Source organism: Opisthocomus hoazin, chromosome 25, assembly GCF_030867145.1.
Source record: "Opisthocomus hoazin isolate bOpiHoa1 chromosome 25, bOpiHoa1.hap1, whole genome shotgun sequence".
In the NCBI taxonomy this organism is placed as follows: domain Eukaryota; kingdom Metazoa; phylum Chordata; class Aves; order Opisthocomiformes; family Opisthocomidae; genus Opisthocomus; species Opisthocomus hoazin.
In genome coordinates, this window is record NC_134438.1 from 8121559 (window position 1) to 8139473 (window position 17915).

Below are 17915 nucleotides of genomic sequence, written 5' to 3' on the forward strand. Positions count from 1 at the left end.
GACACTTGTGCCAAGAAACCAGACTTTCTTACAAGCTCTGCCAAAGAGTAACTCGGAAAAGCAAGCTTTGTGAAGAGCAGAAGTAAATGTTTGTGCACTAGGATATCCTCCTTTCTACCTTTTTCATATGTATTAAGTGCAATCATTTGAGTCTTCTTTATATTATTTAGAGGGAAGTGGTTTTTTTCTACTAGAAACGACAATATTTATACCTGCCTGAGAAATGAGAATGTGCGTTTGCGACAAAAAAAAACCACCCCACCCACCCGAAGCAAACCCAGCACTGGGCTGCCGCTGACCGGCGGGATGCCGTTTTCAGGCCTTGCAACCTTTTCTGCCGCATTTGTCCCCGCTAAGAGCCCCCGTTGGAGGGGGCAGATGGTGCCTCTCCTGCTCAGCACGTGACGGGGTGAGTTTTTGCAGGGGGTTCGAGGCGGCTCGGCCCGGCCGCAGTGGCTGTGTGCTTGCGGGCTGATTCTCCAGGGTTTGTGGGTTGTTGAAGCCCCATGGCGAGGAGGACGCAAAACTCTGCCGTCACCTGCTTGTCGTGAACTGTTTTGCTTCCCTGCAGGGGCTCAGGGATGAGCCAAGGCCCGGGGCAGAGCCGAGGCAGGGGCCAGGGGGCACGCTGGCAGGAGGGGGGAGCTGCCCCTCCACTCAGCCCCAAAATCTCTCCCCCAGGTGTGGAGGTCTGCACCCTCCCCGGTTCTGGGGAAGCTTTGTGCTTCCACCAAGTCCCTTCTGGTGCTTTTGGCTCTGTCCCTCCACACGTGCTCGTCCTGCCGGGATGCTGCGGGAGCCCCTCACCAGGGCGTGGATCCCGGGGGGACCCCATCTTGTCACCCCCCTTCCACCACCGCCTGCCCTCTCCCAGCTTCGCAGACGGGTGCGGCTGGGGACAATGGCCGGGGGGACGTCACCCATGGGTTTGTCCCCCCTGCCATCTTCATTCTACCGGACAGGACCCCCGGGGACAGACAACTGCTGCCACCGGTCACCCCTCCTCCTCCTCCCCAACCCTTGCTCCCCTCTCTGCTGTCACCTTCCTACGCCTTCATCCCACCTTCATCCTCTCAAAGACCTGGAGCTGCCAGGACTAAACGTGGTTGGCTTGCCTACGGCTTTCCTGGTGGCAGGTCCCCTCCCATCCCCATCCCTGCTTGTCTCTCGGTGTCCCCTCGAGCACATCTGGGGTGAGCCCTGCTCTTCATGACCCCATTATTTATTTCTCTGTGCATCCCCCCCGGGTCCGTCCTTGTCAAAACCAGGAGGCAGCCGCTCGCTCGTGTTTTCCCTCCTCAATCTGTGCCACCCCAGCACCCCGGGAGCTTCTTCTGGGCTCCGTTAGGGGCTGCGGGCTGGGTGAGTGCTGGCAAAGGGGGCTGAGGTTTGTCCCTGAGATGCGCCGGTTGGAAAAGTCTGTCCTGATTCATCCCAGCTGTGCGTTCGCCCCTCCTGCCGCCCGGCTCCCAGCCTGTTTGGAAGCTCCGCATCTGCGGGCTGAGCTGTTTGTCGCTTGGTTGGTGTCTGAAGGCAGCTGCTTTGATGCATAAAAGCTGTTGCGGGGATTTGGAGGGGGTTTTTTTATCGCTCTGGGGCAGTTGCAGCAGAGCGGTGACCGTTGAAATGGTCTTTCATATTTAGAAGAATTAAAAAGAAAACAAAACCCGACAAAAGCAAAAATAAAAACAACCTGGGAAGGACCAACCCCGCTGCGGTGGCCCCGGTGCGCCGCAGCTGCTCGTGCTCACCGAGGAGTTGATTAATTCTTCGTGATTTAACGGCGGGGCTGCTGTCACTGGGACCCCGCTAGGATGGGGGCTGCCGGAGCCACCGCGGTCACCTCCGCACCCCTAAAGCCACGTGGAAGGGCAGCACCTCCTCCCGTCACGGCCAGAGACACCCAGTGACGTCTCCTCGCCCTCCTTTCACCAAAGATCTCAGATAACCCCCCCAAAAAAAAGTCCCCGGGGCCACCAGAACCCCCCCCCAGCGCAGCTCGGCCCCTCTCTTCACCCCCACCCACGACTCAGAAAAGGTTTGAAAGGCTGAAAACCGCATCGTCGGCCACCTCGGAGGTACTGAATGTTTCGACGCGGTGAACATAAGCGAGGGTTGTTGGGTTTTGGGGTTTTTTTTCACGTTGGAATATTTATATCTGCCTTTTGCCGTGGGCCACGACTTACCATCTCCAGCAAAAAACGATTCAAGTAATGACAAAGATGTAGTTCATGAAGTTATTTGCACTTAATTAAAAGAAAAAAAAACGTATCTGAACTTTGTACAAAGAAATGTTTGCATTTTGTATTGTCTTTTTTTAATTATTAAATGGAATTTCTTGGTGTTGTGTTGATCTTTCGGAAACTGGCTCTGATGCTTATTTTAAAGGTTTCGAACAGCAGGACCCAAAGCTGTTTTCATTGTTTTCTTCCCTCGGCTGCGAAAACGAGCTCTTTTCAGGGGCATAGGGGTTTTTTTTCCCCCCAGAAGCTTAAATCCTCCACATTTCCATAAGCTCGCCCGTCACCACACAATGTATTTATTTATATACATTAATTAGATGCAACACATCTCATTTTTAGCCCAGAACAAGGAATTGGAAGGGGACTAGTGCAGAGGGAAGCAGAGGGGGCAGAAAACTCTTTACCTCAGCCCCTTCGCAGAGCAGCAGCTCGGCACCTCCCAGCACCCCCCACCCCTCCAGATCCGGTGGGTAACTGGGACCAGCTGAAGATGCCCATCAGGCCCTGATGAGCTGCTGCTGGGTGGGATCCCGGCCATTGGTCAGTGCGAGGGGGCAGCAGAAGATAAACGCGAGTGCCCCCAGCCCCTTCCCCCAGAGCAGGGAGAGGGCAGCGCAAGGTAAGGGTTCCCTTGGTGGGTGAGTGGGGGGCTTGGGGCTACGGGGACAACTGCCCAGGGGCTCTGCAGGCCCGCAGCCGTGCTGACCACCGCAAGCTGCGGATGTGAGAGGAGCTGGTTCCCCCCCTGCCCCACTGTCCTCAGAAATTCCACTCAAATTCCTGCCCCCAGCACCCCAACGCAGCACACGAGGCCTTTCCCGCTGTCATCCCAAACCCTTCCCTCTGGAGGAACACAACCAAGACACAGCTGTGGGTCATCCTAGAAGTTTATTCTTGCTGCCCCCTCAGTACAGGCGCTGGGGCTTCCCCATGGTGCTCTTGATGTACAGAGCGCGCACATTCTGCCAGTTCTTCTTCAGCAGGGACACCAGGAAGTTGATGGCCAGGTGGATGTTGTAGACGAGCTCGTCCTCTGTCATCTTCACGTGACCAACAGCCACAGCCAGGCAGAGCACCTGGGGGACACCGACACCAGTGTCACTCACACAGGTAAAAGGTTTTGCAGGGAAATCAAAAGATTAGAGCTAAGTGACTGACGAAACCGCCCAGCCCTGATCTCAGCCCAGCAGGGTATGAAGTTATCTCCTGTTCTGGCAGCTGGACACGACTCCTCCAGCCTCTCCACGGGTGTTCCCACAGGGCTCACTCTGCCTGGCACCCGTGAATGTGTCTGGTGGCACCCGGGTGCCGCCTCTGAACGCCAGCACTGGCAGGTCTGGCGTCCTCGGAGCACAAAGGCGACTCGGAGATGGGGACAGCAGGAAGCGGTGCAACGAGCCGTGCTGCACCGGCACAGACCTCAGGTTTAACTCCGCTCCCATGGGCTGCTCGCGAGGCGGCCCTGGCACGCGCCCTGCAGTCCGCGCAGGCCATCAGCTCCCCACGAAGTGCCAGCTTCACTTTCCAATTTGGGCTCCAGCCATCAGCCCTTTCTTTGGGCACACAGGGCAGAGAGAGGCCAAGCCTCCGCCTGCCAGCCTCCCCGAGAAGCCTGTAAGCCAGTGCTCCCCGCGGGCTGAAGATGAGAGGATTTATGAGCGAGCCGACAGGCCCAGTGTCAGGACATCGTTAGCTCAGTCACTCCAAGTGCTTCAGCATTTGCTAACTATCAGATTGGCTGTGTCCTCCCAGTTGTTGTGCCCTCAGGCCCGGATCAGCTGGAGCCCAAGGATGCACCTCAGCCAGCAGAGCTGTTAATTCTGAGCAACACCCATGAGCCAGCCGCGCTCGGACTGCTGACACGAGATGAAAATGCCGGAGCGGGGTTATTTTGGTTTGGGGGAGGCAGCGTGCCTGGCATCTCCTGCCAGCAGGAGTGGATCTCGGCAGAGCCGCTCCGCAGTTCCCTTGCGGAGTCAAGCCCCGAGCTCGCCTCCGGCAAAGCACTGCTGCGTGCACAGACTGGGGGGGCGAGGGGGGGGATGCCTGCGCCCCACCCTGCAAGTGTCACCCACTTCCAGCGCGTTAATTACCACCGATGGTGCTCAGCACCGAGACATCCAAGCTCCTAATCATTCGCTCTCAGATCTTTCAACCACAGAGGAATTCCTCCTCCCTCCCAGCCAGCAGCTGAACACTTCGGGTCCTGTCTCCCAATGGAGGAGATGGTCACCGACACGCGAGGGACACCTACAGCCCAGCCGGGAGACAGCAGCCACTACCCGTCACCACCAGCCCTTGGGGACGCAGCTGCCTCGGAGGGGGAAAGCCCTGCTTTACCTTCTTCATCTGAAATTTGATGGTCGATTTGACCTCATCAACCTTGGCCACCAGGTTCTCGTTGTGAGTGAGGAGAGAAGGGAATTTGCCGGCTTTGTTCAGGCCTGGACCCAGGATCCGAGGGATCTGCTTGATCAAGGACTCGGAAGCCAGGAAGGCATCGTACTTCTTAGCTGTGAGGAGAACCCGCAGGTAAGGACGGACCCTTCACTGAGCTTGAAACCAACGGCGCGGCTGAGACCACGCTGCTCCATCTCCCCCCGACACGCGCGTTTCCACATCCTCGGAGCCTGCTGAGCCGACCCGAAGCTGGTTTTCCTGATTTCACACTAGGAATTGCTCCTGTCACGCCAGCCAAGCCCACCAGCGCCCAGCGGCACATCCTGCAGCACCCTCGCAAACGCGTACGGCTCATTTCCCTGAGGAAACCTCTGCCAGGAGCCTGTGCACATGTGGGTGGACAGACAGACATATCGTGCACTTCAGAGGCTCAGCGAACAGCCGTGGTATCCTATGTCATTTCCTAATCGCGTATGGTTCCATGGCTAATTGGGGATTGAGCGGGAAGTTCTCCCAGTCTGTGCAGGGGATGGATCAGAACAGCTTTGGCTTCGCAGGGAGGGAAGGATTCTCTCTTACCAAGTGCAGATAAGCAAATTTCCTTGTTCATCTCGGTACTGCAGGACTAAAGCCAACTTCTGCTTCCAGCTTTACTCAGCTTTTGCTGCACTCCAGCCCCCCACCCAGGAGACTGAGGACCACCAGTGCAACCCCCAGCAAGACAGGAATGTCCTCCTGCACCCCTTCCCTCCCCCCAGGCGCAGGGTGATCGACCCTGCTCCCACAGGGCTGACCTGCCAGACCTCCTACACCAGTAATGGGCTCTCTGCTCTCCTGGTTGTTTCTGGAGAGGTTTCTGCACTTCAGGCTGACTCTGGTCAGCTTTCTGTTCCCTGCAGTAAACCACAACACAGAAACCCGAGAACAAACCACCCAGCCCTCCCGAGCCGCGGCACCGCTCACCCAGCTTCTTCACCAGTTTCTTGTTCTTGTTGAGCTTCTTCAGAGCCTCTATGTCCATGTGCGGGATGTCCACCGCCTTGGCCTCATCGCAGTGCTGCTGGTCCCCCAGCAGACACACCGAGAACTTGGGCCGCGGGGTTGACTTCAGCCTGGGGACAGAAGATCCGGATTACTATGGATTATTACGACCAGAACGCCACCATGGGAGCCATCATGGAGATACCTTATCGCAGAGCCTGGGCATCTTCCTCCACCGCCGCCAACCTACCTCCTCGGGCAGGCCGGTGGGGAGAGCGCAGCGGCCCCCCCGCACCTCCCCTCTATGTTTTAAGACCCAGGGTAAGGGTCCGTCCAGCCGCCCGCGCGTCGCCGGGCCACTCTGGACTACCCGAGCGGTTCAGCCCCCGCCATGACGGGCGGCAAAGCGCTGGGTCGGGAGCGAGGAGATGGCCAACCTGACGGTGCCGGAGAAGCGCTTGTCCTTCTGCGGGTCGTAGTTCTTCAGGCTGATCTGCAGCTCCACCGTCTCCACGAACCTGAGGGGAAAGGGAAGGCGGCGTGGGGGGAGGCCCCAGCCGCGGGCCTGGCCCTGTCCCGCTGCCCGGCTCTTACTTGCGCTTCTTGATCCTGCTGCCCTGCAGCACCTCCTTCACCGCCTCGTACAGCGTGTCGCGGGAGACCTTGCTGCTGCGGGGGGGAACAAGGACGCGGGCTCAGGGGCGGGGGCTGCCGCGGGGAGAGGGGGTGCGGGTCCCCCGGGCAGCCCCCGGGGCGGATGGCGGCTGATGGCGGCGGTGGGGCCTGCACTTACCTCATGGCGGCGGCGGGCCGGCTCCGAGAGGGAAAGCCGCGGCCTGCGGGCCGTATATAGGGGTAGAATCTCGCGAGACTAGCGCCATGCTGGGAGCGGCGGGGTGTGGCGTTGTGTGTCACCATCTTGGGAGTGGCACGGCCTGGTCGCCATCTTGGGTGTGTCGGTGCGCGGCCGCCATGCCAGGAGCAGCGGCGTGTGGCTCCGGCGCTGTACCGGCTCCCCTCGGCGGGCAGTTCCCTGCCTGCATCTCCTTCCCTGTTAAACGCCCGCCGGCGGTCTCTTTGCCTCCTGGCTCAGAGAACCAAGCCGGGAGCTCCTCCCTGGCTCCGCAGCGCGCTGACGAGGGGACGGAGCCCCGGCCTCCCCTCAGCAGCCGCTGCGTGAGGAGCTCCCCCGCAACGCCTGGGCGCCATAAATCCGCGTTATTCACTTTATTTGCGCGGAGGCCCGCGCTGCCCACCGCCATGCAGGGGCCTGCGCCAGGCCCAGCGCAGCCTCCCGGCCTCAATGTCGGCACTGCGCATGCGCGTTGGCCGCCCAGCGGCTCGCCCGTCCTAAACGGGTCCCCACCAGGCCGGTTCTGGGGGCGGGGCCATGGTGCCCCGGAACCTGGATGACGGGCTGGGGGCGGGTGAGGCGCGGCGGTGAGCGGTGTCGCTATGCGGGTTGCGGGGCAGGGCGGGGCGAGCAGGGCCCGGGCCCCGGTGCATGGCGGTCAGGCGGCGGACTCGGCCCCGGCGGGTTTCCTCAGGTCGGTGCCAGTGGTGGTGGGGGAGGCCTGAGGGGACGGGGGGAGATGGCGGCCCAGGGGCAGCCGGGCCCCGGCGAGCTGCTGCCGCCGTCCCCCTGGCCAGCACCAGCCGGGCCGCGTCTCCCCGCCACCCGCGGGGCACCTGGGCCTGCCCTGCCGCTCCCCTCAGGGCTCGCCATGGCGCCGGGCCCTGCCATGTCCCCAGCCCGCCCTGACGCGGGAGGCACGGCTCCTGTCACCCCCCCGGGGGACTTCGCACCGCAGCCTGCACCCGGTTTTCCTCATGCAACGCCTGCCCCCTCCCTTCCAGGGGTTGGCGGCCCCTCCAGCAGCGCTGGCATGGGTTTGCGTGGCAGCCATGGCAGCTCGGAGGGGCCACGGTTCCCCAGCGACCCTGCTGGGAAGGAGCCTTCGCTGGGGAACGAGCTGCAGTGCCTGCGGGGAGGTGTCAGCCCTGAGGGCAGGCAGAGCCTGCTGCTGCTGGAGAGGAGCTGTCTGGAGTAGGGAGCACTGGGGGTCGAGGGCTCGCAGCGCAGCGCTGAGCCTGGGTGCTGCCGTGACAGACAGGGCGGTCAGACTCCTTCGTGGAAATCAAAACGGTAAAATACTAGACTATCTCAGAGATTACTCACCAAGAATGCACTGCAGCTGCTGTTAAAGATAATCTATCAGCAGATTGCCTCTTTTGCAAAATGTTCTGGTGGGGCGTTTTAACATCATTTGCTTATCACCTCATATTCTGTTCCTCAGAAAGCTGGGAATTAGACAGGAAAGGGAGGGGAGAATGAGGATGCTTCCAGGGCCAAAGCTCATCATCCTGCCTCTGTCTCTTCCAGCACAGGATACCCTCAGCCTGTAGGTTCAGACCTTATAGTACTCGAAGCCTTTCCTGCAGATCAGCTGGAGGATGGGAAAGGCTTGAATGTGGCATTTATGCTGTCTCTAAAGAGAGTCTGGCAGTTCACGGGCTTGGTACGCTTTGTCTCCTGTTTGTCTGTGGAATAGGTTGTTAGCCCTGCCTGCCATGGGTATGGGAAGGGGTGCATCTGTTGTCTGGTGTGATCCTTTATAATCTCCAGAATAGTTTGCCATTCAAGCCTTTCTTGGTATGCAAAAGTGAGCGTGCGTATTTTGGGAGAAAATAAAATTTGAATTTTTCTTTTTATTTAAGGCTTGCAACAAAGAAGACGACTCGCTGCTCCACAAACCTCTTGCTCTGGGTCACGGTGCTCTCTGCGAGCACGCCGAGTCAAGTGAAATTCATGTCTGAGGACCAGTTATCGGGGCAGGATGGAGAGCTTGGGCTTGCAAGCAGTGACCCTTAGTGACGGGACGACAGCCTACGTTCAGCAGGCTGTCAAAGGTAACAGTTCCTTTGGGCTGTGAGGTCTAAAAGTCTCTTGACTGACCCTGTGAAATTAAAGTCACGCTTATCAAAAGTGCCCTCATGGCACGCGAACATCTTGTATGGTTGCTCTGTACAGGAAGCTGGCGCCTGTCTGTTAGATGTGTACAAAAGAGTGATGCAGCAGAAATAAAACATGCCTCTGGTTTGGAAATAAATCCCTGGAGATGGGAGAGCTGTTGCTGTAGGAAAGTTCTGTTCAGACTAGAGTGAGCCCTGTTCTCCCCAGGGTAACTGGGGAAACGGAGTTCACGCTATGCCTGCAGGACTCTATTCAACCAGAACTTCCCCTGAAGCTAAACAGGATGTTTTCCTTCACCAAGACGCATAGAATTTGGTTCACAGTCAGGCTTTCCTCACTTAAAGGGCTGCTGAGCTTGGCGGTGGTTAACTGAAGCGATACCAGTGCCAAATTCAACACCTGCCCTTATTTTGGTGTTTGTGAGATGCTGCTGCTTTCACCGCCCACTGTTCCTGAGAAGAGGAACGCGCTGTTTCCCAGCCTGCGGAGCAGGACTGTTGAGTTGCAAGGCTTCGTGCCCTGGGGATTGCTCTCACTTTCTTCTCTGTGTGAACTTACTGCAAGTTTATTACGTGCGTGGAGTTGGACTATCTTGAAAACCACTGGGTTTTGTGGTGCCCACAAACTGTGCACCAGGCGAAAGCAACCTGGATTCCTCATGTTACAGTAGGGTAGAGCAATGTCCTCTCTGCACCAAAATAATTTGGTAACTAAAACATTATTGCAGGGTTACTCAGAGTGATGTTACTTTAAAAGTCCAGTCTTCACAACCCATCAAGGGCACCGACACTTTAGGTCCCATAATTTTTTTCCAAGAGCTGATCCTCCATCAAAGTAGAAGAAAATAAATCTTCAGGCTCCTGCTGATGCCATTAAAAGCTCCCAGTGATTTTTTTTCTCCAGTACAAGTGTAATTGCTTTCTGCTTTAGATCCAAAATGCTTAGTGTGCATCATTCCTTCTGCTTCTTGGCTCACAGGGCTGTGAAGGGCAGCTTGTAAACAAGTGGTGACTGAGGTTCTTTGTCTTGTATCCTCCTGTCTAGGAAAGGGAGGCTCCAGCGTTTCTGGGACTTTAAATGCCTCTATGGCTATTCAGGGGGAAAGCTGGATAAATAACAGCTTATAAGCAACAGTTTTGCTGTGGGACTAGTTTCCTTGAGAAGATGTGGCAAAGGGGACAGCTCGTGGGACCAGAGAGCCTGGACTCTGCCGGTGGTGCTGATGGCATTTTTTTAACTGTTTCAGGTGAAAAGCTGATTGAAGGGCAGGTCATTGAACTTGAAGATGGGACCACAGCTTACATCCATCAGGTGACAGTTCAGAAAGGTGAGGACCATAAATTCACGTTGTAGATGTAACTGCAATTGTCTGTGTTCCAACAATCAGGCTCCTTTATTGCCTCGAGCTTTAAGACATTCATTTTTTTTTCTTGACTGTGGTTTCGAGGCTGAATGAGCAAGGACACAGAACATGTGATTTCCTGCAAAGTTTTTAGCAATCTGACAAGAAGGCAAATTTGCTGGTGATGTAAGCAAATGTTGAAGTGTTGTTTCACCTGTGGGCTCTCACACAGTTGTCAGCCTGACAGATCACAAGTCTACAAGCAACGCCAGTAAGCTGCGGGCTGTCTTTGTGCCAGCTACAGAGCCCAAACAAAGTTTGTTTCGTGTGGGAGCAGCTGGACAGGAATTTCCTCTGAACTATGAGATAATATATTACTTCTGGAGTAGGTGTTTGGGGGAGGAGGGAGGACATCGTTGGAAGAAATGTCATCTTGGTCATTGGCCCATCTGCCAATGTCACCTTTGAAATGAGGTGGCGTTAATTAATCTGAGAGGTAATGGGAATTCATTTCATGTGACAGAAACCAGAGTGGCAAGAGGAGTCCTCCCCAGCCACAATAAGGTGTGAACAGGCAGGTAGAAAGAACTCTGTTGCTCTGGGCAGTCCTCCCTTCGCCCTCCCAAGTTCCTTGTATGCCACCTCCCTTTTCTGTTCTTAAAAGGTTGCGTGAAACCTACTGTGTGTGGATTTTTCTTCTGTTCTTTCAGAATCTGTGGCTTTTGAAGACGGTCAGCCAGTAGTGTTGGAAGATGGCAGTATGGCCTACGTACACAACACAGCTAAAGGTAAAGTGTGTTCCCTGTTTTTCCCTTGGCAGCTGGAGCAGGAGCTGCTAAAGCGTCATAGATTTTGAGGGCTGTAGGTAGCCCAGGGAGATGAAGAGCTCCTCGCACTCAGCACCTCTCTTACATTTGATTTTATTGGTTTCCTCTTGCAGGAAGTTATGACCCCGGCACCTTTGAGGCCATCCAGCTGGAAGATGGCTCCACTGCCTACATACATCGTCCTGTCATCGTGCCGCCTGGCAGCACCATCCTGGAAGTGCAGGCAGAAACTGGGCTAGAGGCGTTGGCTGGAGAGGAGGAAGATGATGCCCTTGATGTCGAGACTGTTCATGCGTTAGAGCAGTACACGAGCAAGGTGAGGACACAACGCTGCTTTCATGGTCTGCCAGCAGCACTGCGGGGCTGGTCTAGTAGTCCGCCTTTGGCCTGGGCTTTAAGCGTCCTCCCTTCATTAGTACTTCTGTATATTTGTTTTTCACTCCTGTGAGTGCCATCACTGACAGGTGGCTGCCAGTTAAGGACCTAGAATGGAGCAGTCTCTCCCCTCTAGCTAGCTCGGCAGAGTACTGGGCCTACCACCCTGCCCTGCTGCAGGCACAGACTTGGGAAGAGCAGAGAGCTGCTGTGATACAGCTTGGATTTTTTTCTTGCTTTAAATGTCCCTCCTTGTAGGTGTTTTCTTTCTGTTTGCCTGGGTTTATCATAATGCCACCTGGGTACGATGTTCTCCTCCACAGATGATTCAGGCCACAGATCAAGACTAGCCTTTTACGTGTCAGGAGTGGCTAAGTTGTGACCACTGTTCCCCTTGGTGGCAAAGGCCTCAAAAACCGTAGTAGTTTCAGACACCAACGTGTCGTTGCTGCAGCGTTCCATCTGAATGTCTTGGGTGCTGCCGTTTTCTCCCGTCTTGCTGGTGGTGTGTGAGGAGAGGCTGCCAGGACTGTGCTGGTACAGTGCTCAGCGTTCACATTCGCTGATGGAGACCTTTCTGCTGTGGTGGGACCAGCCTCACCTCGCTCTCTGGTGGCACTGCAGACGTGAAAGCCTTCCTGCTTGGGTTGCTCACCTGCTCCACACTGCACAGGGAGGCAGGAACATGCACATGCTTCTTTACTTGCAGGTGTCTGACGAGGAAGAGGAGGGAGTGACAGACACCTGCCATACGAGGAGCGAGGACTCCAGCGACATCCCTTCCCAGGTGTGAATTTTTCAGTGATGCATTTCTGAGACTAGGCCAAACTCCTCTCGATGCAGAGCGCTTTGCCACCTAGTAATTAAAAAAGCTTTGTGGCTTCCCTGCAAGGTTAGCAGATACATTGGCTGCAAGTTTTACAGATGAGTGAAGTGAAGCACAGAGAGGCGAGTTGTGTCTGAGAACACCCAGTGAGTCTAGAAGTGGGAATGGGAAATCCTGGTCCCTAGACTCTTGCCCTGTCACCTGGGTTGCACCGTGTGATTTTATACACAAAATGATTCTAGGATGTGTGTAGAAGCTGTGTTTGTAGGAACGTGTTTTTGTGAGGATAACTGGAGGAGCGAATATGTGTAGCAAGGAGGGAAATTATTTGTGTGGGCTTTGCGAAGCCTGCTGTAGCAGCTCGCTGAATTGTTTTCCATGCGCCTCTCGGCAGGATTTGCAGGAGGAGGAAGTGCACAGCAACGAGAAGGGGCAGCAGGTCAGCAGCAGAGCTTTCCGTTGTGGGTACGAAGGCTGTGGCCGCCTCTATACCACCGCCCACCATCTAAAGGTAAAGATGCATGCAGACCAGAGGCATCGCCGTGTTATGGTGCCAGATCAGCACGCTGCTACACAAAAGGCTGAGCTGCATGCTTGGCTCCCCGAGAGATCCAGAGGTGTTACCTGGCCAAGGTGAAATCCACCAGAGGACTTCCACATTCCCTCCACCAGCTATATGTCTCCATGCTGTTTTTCTTCCTCCTTGTTTTGGACCTCATTTTAGGGACCTGTTCTTTCTATTCCAGGTACACGAACGCGCTCACACAGGTGACCGGCCATACACGTGCGACTTCCCAAGCTGTGGGAAAGCATTTGCTACAGGTAACAGTTTCTCGTTTGAGCAAATTTTGTTTTCTTTCCAGCCCAAACCACTCTTGAGTAGCAGCCATGGCTCTTTTCCAGCAGAGCAGAACGAGCATAGCTTTTAAAGCCTGCTGAAGGTATCGCAGCATGGGAGACTGCCGGGAGTCGATTGATTGTGGACAGATTAAAGGAGTTGCAGGAAGACGCTGCGCTGTCCACGGCGGCGTGAGGCTGTTTGCATATTTCTTCCCCTTCAGCTTTGCAGACACAGGACTGACATTCAAAAATGTGTGAACTGAGAGCTGGTACACAGGTTGCCATATTATTTCCTTCTTGTTGTAGAACTTAATTGTAGTTTCTTTCCTGGACAGGGTACGGGCTGAAGAGCCATGTGAGAACGCATACCGGTGAGAAGCCATACAAGTGTCCAGAAGACATGTGCAGCAAAGCCTTCAAAACCTCGGGGGACCTGCAGAAACACATCCGGACGCACACAGGTGAGCAGTGCAGGAGAGGGACTGGGCTCCCCGTCGAAAGGGTCTCCGAGGTAAAGTACTGCTTCAGCCTTTGTCTGGGATCTGCCTTTTCGTATCTGGGGTGAAGCAAGGCAGAACTGAAGTTGTCTTCAGACAGAAGTAGGTGGGCAGTGGAAGTAGTACGAGGGATTCTTGACTCGGTTACGAACAGAAGAGCAAAAGGGGTGGGGATGCCAATGTTGCTAGAGGAAATCTGCCAGCAGCTGGGTCCGATCTGAGGTCTCGTTGTAATACTGTGGAGGAGGGAAGGGGTGCAGGTGCCTGCGTTGCAGCCGGCCTCTCACCATGTTACTCTGTCTGTGCAGGTGAGCGTCCCTTCAAGTGCCCCTTCGTGGGCTGTGGCCGCTCTTTTACCACATCCAACATCCGCAAGGTTCACATCCGAACGCACACCGGCGAGAGGCCGTACATGTGTCCGGAGCCCAGCTGCGGAAGGGGCTTCACCAGTGCCACCAATTACAAGAACCACATGAGAATCCACACAGGTAAGAGGGTGAAAGGCAGACGGCTCCTTCCTGGTAAGTCGGCCACACTGATGGCGGGGAGATGTGTGGGGCTGAGGTGGTCATTTCCAGGCCAGGCATTGCAGGGGTAGATCTGGGGGTAGCCAGGGAGTTAAAGGAAAGAGGAATTGCTTTATTGGCTTGATTATTGTTCCAGTGGTTTGTCTCCAGCCATTCCCTCTTGATGGGGAATCCCTTCCCAGAGCATGAGGAGGACGAGTGGCTTAAGCTCTGCTCTGTGGCCTCTGCCCTAGGAGAGAAGCCGTACCTATGCACTGTGCCGGGCTGTGGCAAGCGCTTCACAGAGTACTCCAGCCTCTACAAGCACCATGTGGTCCACACGCACTGCAAGCCCTACACCTGCAGTAGCTGTGGGAAGACCTACCGCCAGACCTCCACGCTGGCCATGCACAAGCGCAGCAGCCACGGCGAGCTGGAGGCCACGGAGGAGAGCGAACAGGCCCTCTACGAACAGCAGCAGCTGGAGGGTGAGCAGCCACTCTGCCGTGCCCTGCGGCAGACTTGGGTCGGGCTGTGCGGCAAAGGGGAGAGAGATGACAGGGAGGGCCTGCAGCTGCTCTGCTCTCAGAGCTGGGTCTGTGCTGTGGCCTCCTGCCTCCCCCATTCGAACCCAGGTCTGTCACAGATGAGAGAAAAGGGCTCCCCATGGTCACAGAATCCCAGCATGGCAGGGGTTGGAAGGGACCTCTGTGGGTCACCCAGTCCAACCCCCCTGCTGAGGCAAGGTCACCCAGAGCAGGCTGCACAGCACCGTGGCCAGGCGGGGCTGGAATATCTCCAGTGAAGGAGACTCCACAGCCTCCCTGGGCAGCCTGGGCCAGGGCTCCGTCACCCTCAGAGGGAAGAAGTTCTTCCTCATCTTCAGCTGGAGCTTCCTCTGCTTCAGTTTGTGCCCGTTGCCCCTTGTCCTGTCGCTGGGCATCACTGAAAAGAGTCTGGCCCCGTCCTCCTGACACCCACCCTGGAGATATTTATCAGCATTTCTGAGGTCCCGTCTCAGCCTTCTCTTCTCCAGGCTGAACAAGCCCAGCTCCCTCAGCCTCTCCTCATAGGAGAGATGCTCCAGTCCCCTCATCATCCTCCTAGCCCTCTGCTGGACTGTCACGGGTTGGGAACCGACTCCTGCCCGTTGTGTAGTGCGGGGAGTGGTAAAGACCCCTCTTCCCATGCGACACTGGGCTGTTGTCATCATGATCCGGTGCTCTTCCGTGCTGGCCCTCCAGGCAGGTCCCCCCGGGCGGGTGTGTGTTTCAGCTCTGATGAGCACTGCTCTCACCCCTTGTGCTCCTCCCCTCCCCTGACTCAGCTGCTGCTGCCGACAGAGGCTCCCCCCTGAAGAGCCAGCATATCGCTTTCCTGTCAGAGATGGAGGAAGATGAAGAGGAAGAGGAAGATGATGATGGTATGCCTATGCAGGTCTCGCTTATCTCTCAGGATGGGACGGAGCAGGTACGGACACAGACAGCCTCCAGCACGTGGAGGCCAGCTGTTAACTGAGTGAGATTCTGCTTCTACTCAGCCTTGGTGCTCTCTGTAAGGCTTTTTTCAGCCTAAAACAGACCCTGGGGCTCCGCGGGCTCTGCCTGTCACGAGGGCTCCCTCCTTTCAGCCTTGCCTTGCTGCAGCAGCCTTGATGTGGGGTGTGAAGAGCAGGCCTCTGGTCCCCAATGCGCCTTCTTGCTGGCTGGGGTCTTGCGGCCTGGCAGCCCTTGCCTCCCAGACAGCTGTCGAGAGGCAGCTCCCCATCTCTGCTGACACAGGCTGGATTTGGAGACTGTTTTTTCATCGTTTGTATGGAGCAGTGCTTTTCTTGTACTTCCCTCTACCAGCTGCCCGTGTGCTGACTGGGAAAAACTCCCTTCTGTGGCACGGGGCAGAGGAAGCAGCTGCGCGAGCAGCGCTGGTTTCCTCTTAGCCCGAGATGCTCCCTGCTGCAGCGATGCGCTGTCGCTTCGGAGCTGGGAGAGAAGGTGCTAAATGGGAAGGGCAGGTGTGGCAGAGGGGGTAGGGCTGGAGGCTCGAGGTCTGCGAGTTCTCCATCGATTCTGTCCATGACCCTGGGCAAAGTCCGTGGAGTTCTCCGTGCCCAAGGCCTTGCGTGCAGAGGAGGGGGAGAAGGTTTCATCCTTGCTGAGACCTTTGTGTTACTAAACTCGGGAGTTGCGTAAGGCTTCGTGAGAAGCCACCCGGGCTGAGGGCATCCGCTCTTATCCCGCGCAGGTCCCTTTGTCACAGGAAGACCTGCAGGCCCTGGGCAGTGCCATCGGCATGGTGACCGAGAGCGGTGCCCTGGCTGTGCCCGAGGAGGAGCTGGTGGGTGGTGACACCGTGACTGCGGCCAACACCGACGGCACCGAGACGCAGCCGGTATGGACAAAACCGGGGCCTTCCCTTTTCCCTGCGGAGAAACAGCCTGCTGGAAGGGAACTGCATTTTCTTTTAAAACGTGGTTGGTTTTTGTCTTAACTTTCACTAGGTGACCGTAGTTCCTTCTGGGGCAGTCACGTCCGAGGAATCAGCCCTCGCGTCCCTCCGTCAGCAGCAGGTGGCATTGCTGGCTACCGCCAACGGTGCCCACATGGCAGTGCAGGTACCGCAGCTCCTGCCGTGCTCCCCTGCCTTCCCCCGCCCACCCACCCACGGCCTTCAGCACTCACCCTCTTGCCCAGGGTGCTTGCTCCCTAATTCCCGGATGCCCTGTGCGTGGAGGAGAGCAGGGACGTGCTCCCTGCATTGCAGGACGCCCCTTTGTAAACAGCCTTTCCCCATCGTAGCCATGTCTCTCTGCACTTTGCCCTGCTGCATTCTCCCCGTGTCACCCGCTGCCCGTCCCTTGTAGCGCTGTCCTGCCGGGGGCTGCCCCCAGCGAGCCCGCACCCCCAGAGCCCCCCTTTCTGGAGACCAGCGTTAGCTCTCTCTCTTTCCCCCACTAGTTAGAAGAGCAGCAGAGCCTGGAGGAAGCAATCAGCGTGGCCGCAGCCGCAATCCAGCCTGAACCAGTAACGCTGGACGCAGCCGTATCCCAGAATGGGTGCTGAGACCCTGCGGAGGGTCTTCAGCCCGTGTCTGTGTCCGTGGCGCAGCGGGAGCTGCTGGCTCGGGGCCGGCTGCCGTGCAGGAGAGCTGCGGTACCCCGGCGAGGGGAGGTGTCGGGGGCCCACGGCTGGGTGAGAGCTGATGCCGGCAGCGTTGGGCTGCCGGAGTGACCCTGTTCGAGGGGCTCTTCGTGGAGGGATGCCGGAGGTACGGGGCGGCTGCCTTCTCCTGGAGGCTCTGCTGGTTCCCGGGCTCAGGGCAGCAATGTCCCTGCTCCTTGGCTTGGGCGCTGACTCCCGCTGCCCAGAGAAGATGGCAGATCGTGTCTTCGTTCCTTCCTGGCTAAGATTTCCAAGACCTGCCAGTCTTCTGCCGCAGAGGTGGAGCCACAGAGACTTCAGCAGTCTCTGGGAGTCCTAAATCTTTCCAGAGAGGCATTTCCTGCCCTCTCCCTCGAGGAACAGACCGACAGCTCCCCTCTCCTGGCTGCTCCCCAGGTGAGGGGCGAGTGGGCAGCAGAAGCCCCGTCACAGCTGTCCGGGGCGCGGTGTCCGGAGTGGTGACGGGTTCCTGGCACCGGAGTGAGCGCCCCGACTTGGCCCCGGCAGCGATTCCCCATCTCTTCATCACGTTCCGCTCACGAGCAAAATTCCTTGGCAGAGCAGGGCGCTCCCTCCACCGAAGCCAACCAGTGCTTGTTGGGGGCTGAGCTAGACTTGGATGTAAATACTGAGTTGAAATAAAAAAACAAATTAATAATTTTCTTTTTGTTAAAAAAAAAAGCACCCTGTTCTCTTTTGGTCCCTGGGGCCAGTGGCTGGCAGAGTGGGGGATGGATGTTACTACTGTTCTGCAGATGTGAGGAGCGAGTAGTCCAGGAAATTTGTTGAATTGACCGAAAGTGTCCCGCCAAAGCCGTGATGGTCCAAAAACGGCGCTGAGGAGGGGTGTGAGCGGGGTGCGTTGTAGCCTCTGAACTCTCAGCGCGTGTCTCCCAGGGGCTAGGAGCTGTCTCCTGAACCTCAGATCAGGCCTTACCTCTCCCCA

The 17915-nt window shown here is 56.8% G+C and overlaps 2 protein-coding genes across 3 annotated transcripts; one reads left to right on the plus strand and one right to left on the minus strand.

Annotated features, from left to right (window-relative positions):
- Positions 1-3112: 3112 nt before the first annotated feature.
- Positions 3113-6557, minus strand: RPL10A (ribosomal protein L10a). The gene is made up of 6 exons (XM_075443138.1): positions 6418-6557; positions 6219-6293; positions 6062-6142; positions 5607-5755; positions 4584-4756; positions 3113-3319 (listed from the first exon to the last, which is right to left on the minus strand). The coding sequence occupies exons 1-6, from the start codon at positions 6540-6542 to the stop codon at positions 3149-3151; spliced, it is 774 nt and encodes a 257-aa protein (XP_075299253.1). The 5' UTR covers positions 6543-6557; the 3' UTR covers positions 3113-3148.
- A 512-nt stretch (positions 6558-7069) lies between these two features.
- Positions 7070-17600, plus strand: ZNF76 (zinc finger protein 76). 2 transcript variants are annotated; one of them, XM_075443074.1, is made up of 15 exons: positions 7070-7171; positions 8343-8534; positions 9845-9925; positions 10651-10728; positions 10881-11083; positions 11852-11929; positions 12363-12479; positions 12715-12790; positions 13144-13269; positions 13614-13793; positions 14066-14299; positions 15139-15281; positions 16053-16199; positions 16309-16422; positions 16766-17600. In XM_075443074.1, exons 2-15 carry the CDS (start codon positions 8462-8464, stop codon positions 16868-16870), a joined length of 1755 nt encoding a protein of 584 aa, XP_075299189.1. In that variant the 5' UTR covers positions 7070-7171; positions 8343-8461; the 3' UTR covers positions 16871-17600. The 2 variants fall into 2 exon arrangements, with proteins under 2 accessions (XP_075299189.1, XP_075299191.1); XM_075443076.1 differs by lacking the exon at positions 7070-7171 and adding an exon at positions 8075-8143.
- The last annotated feature ends 315 nt before the right edge of the window (positions 17601-17915 follow it).

Excerpts from the sequence above, each read along its gene's own strand:
- RPL10A (XM_075443138.1), bottom strand. The coding sequence starts at position 6,542 with ATGGTGACACACAACGCCACACCCCGCCGCTCCCAGCATGGCGCTAGT. Across the intron at positions 6,294-6,417 it reads CGGCCCGCCGCCGCCATGAG|CAGCAAGGTCTCCCGCGACA; the intron begins GTAAGTGCAGGC and ends TCCCCCCCGCAG. Across the intron at positions 4,757-5,606 it reads GAAACTGGTGAAGAAGCTGG|CTAAGAAGTACGATGCCTTC; the intron begins GTGAGCGGTGCC and ends TTCTCCTCACAG.
- ZNF76 (XM_075443074.1), top strand. The coding sequence starts at position 8,462 with ATGGAGAGCTTGGGCTTGCAAGCAGTGACCCTTAGTGACGGGACGACA. Across the intron at positions 12,480-12,714 it reads CCACCGCCCACCATCTAAAG|GTACACGAACGCGCTCACAC; the intron begins GTAAAGATGCAT and ends TTTCTATTCCAG. Across the intron at positions 12,791-13,143 it reads TGGGAAAGCATTTGCTACAG|GGTACGGGCTGAAGAGCCAT; the intron begins GTAACAGTTTCT and ends TTTCCTGGACAG.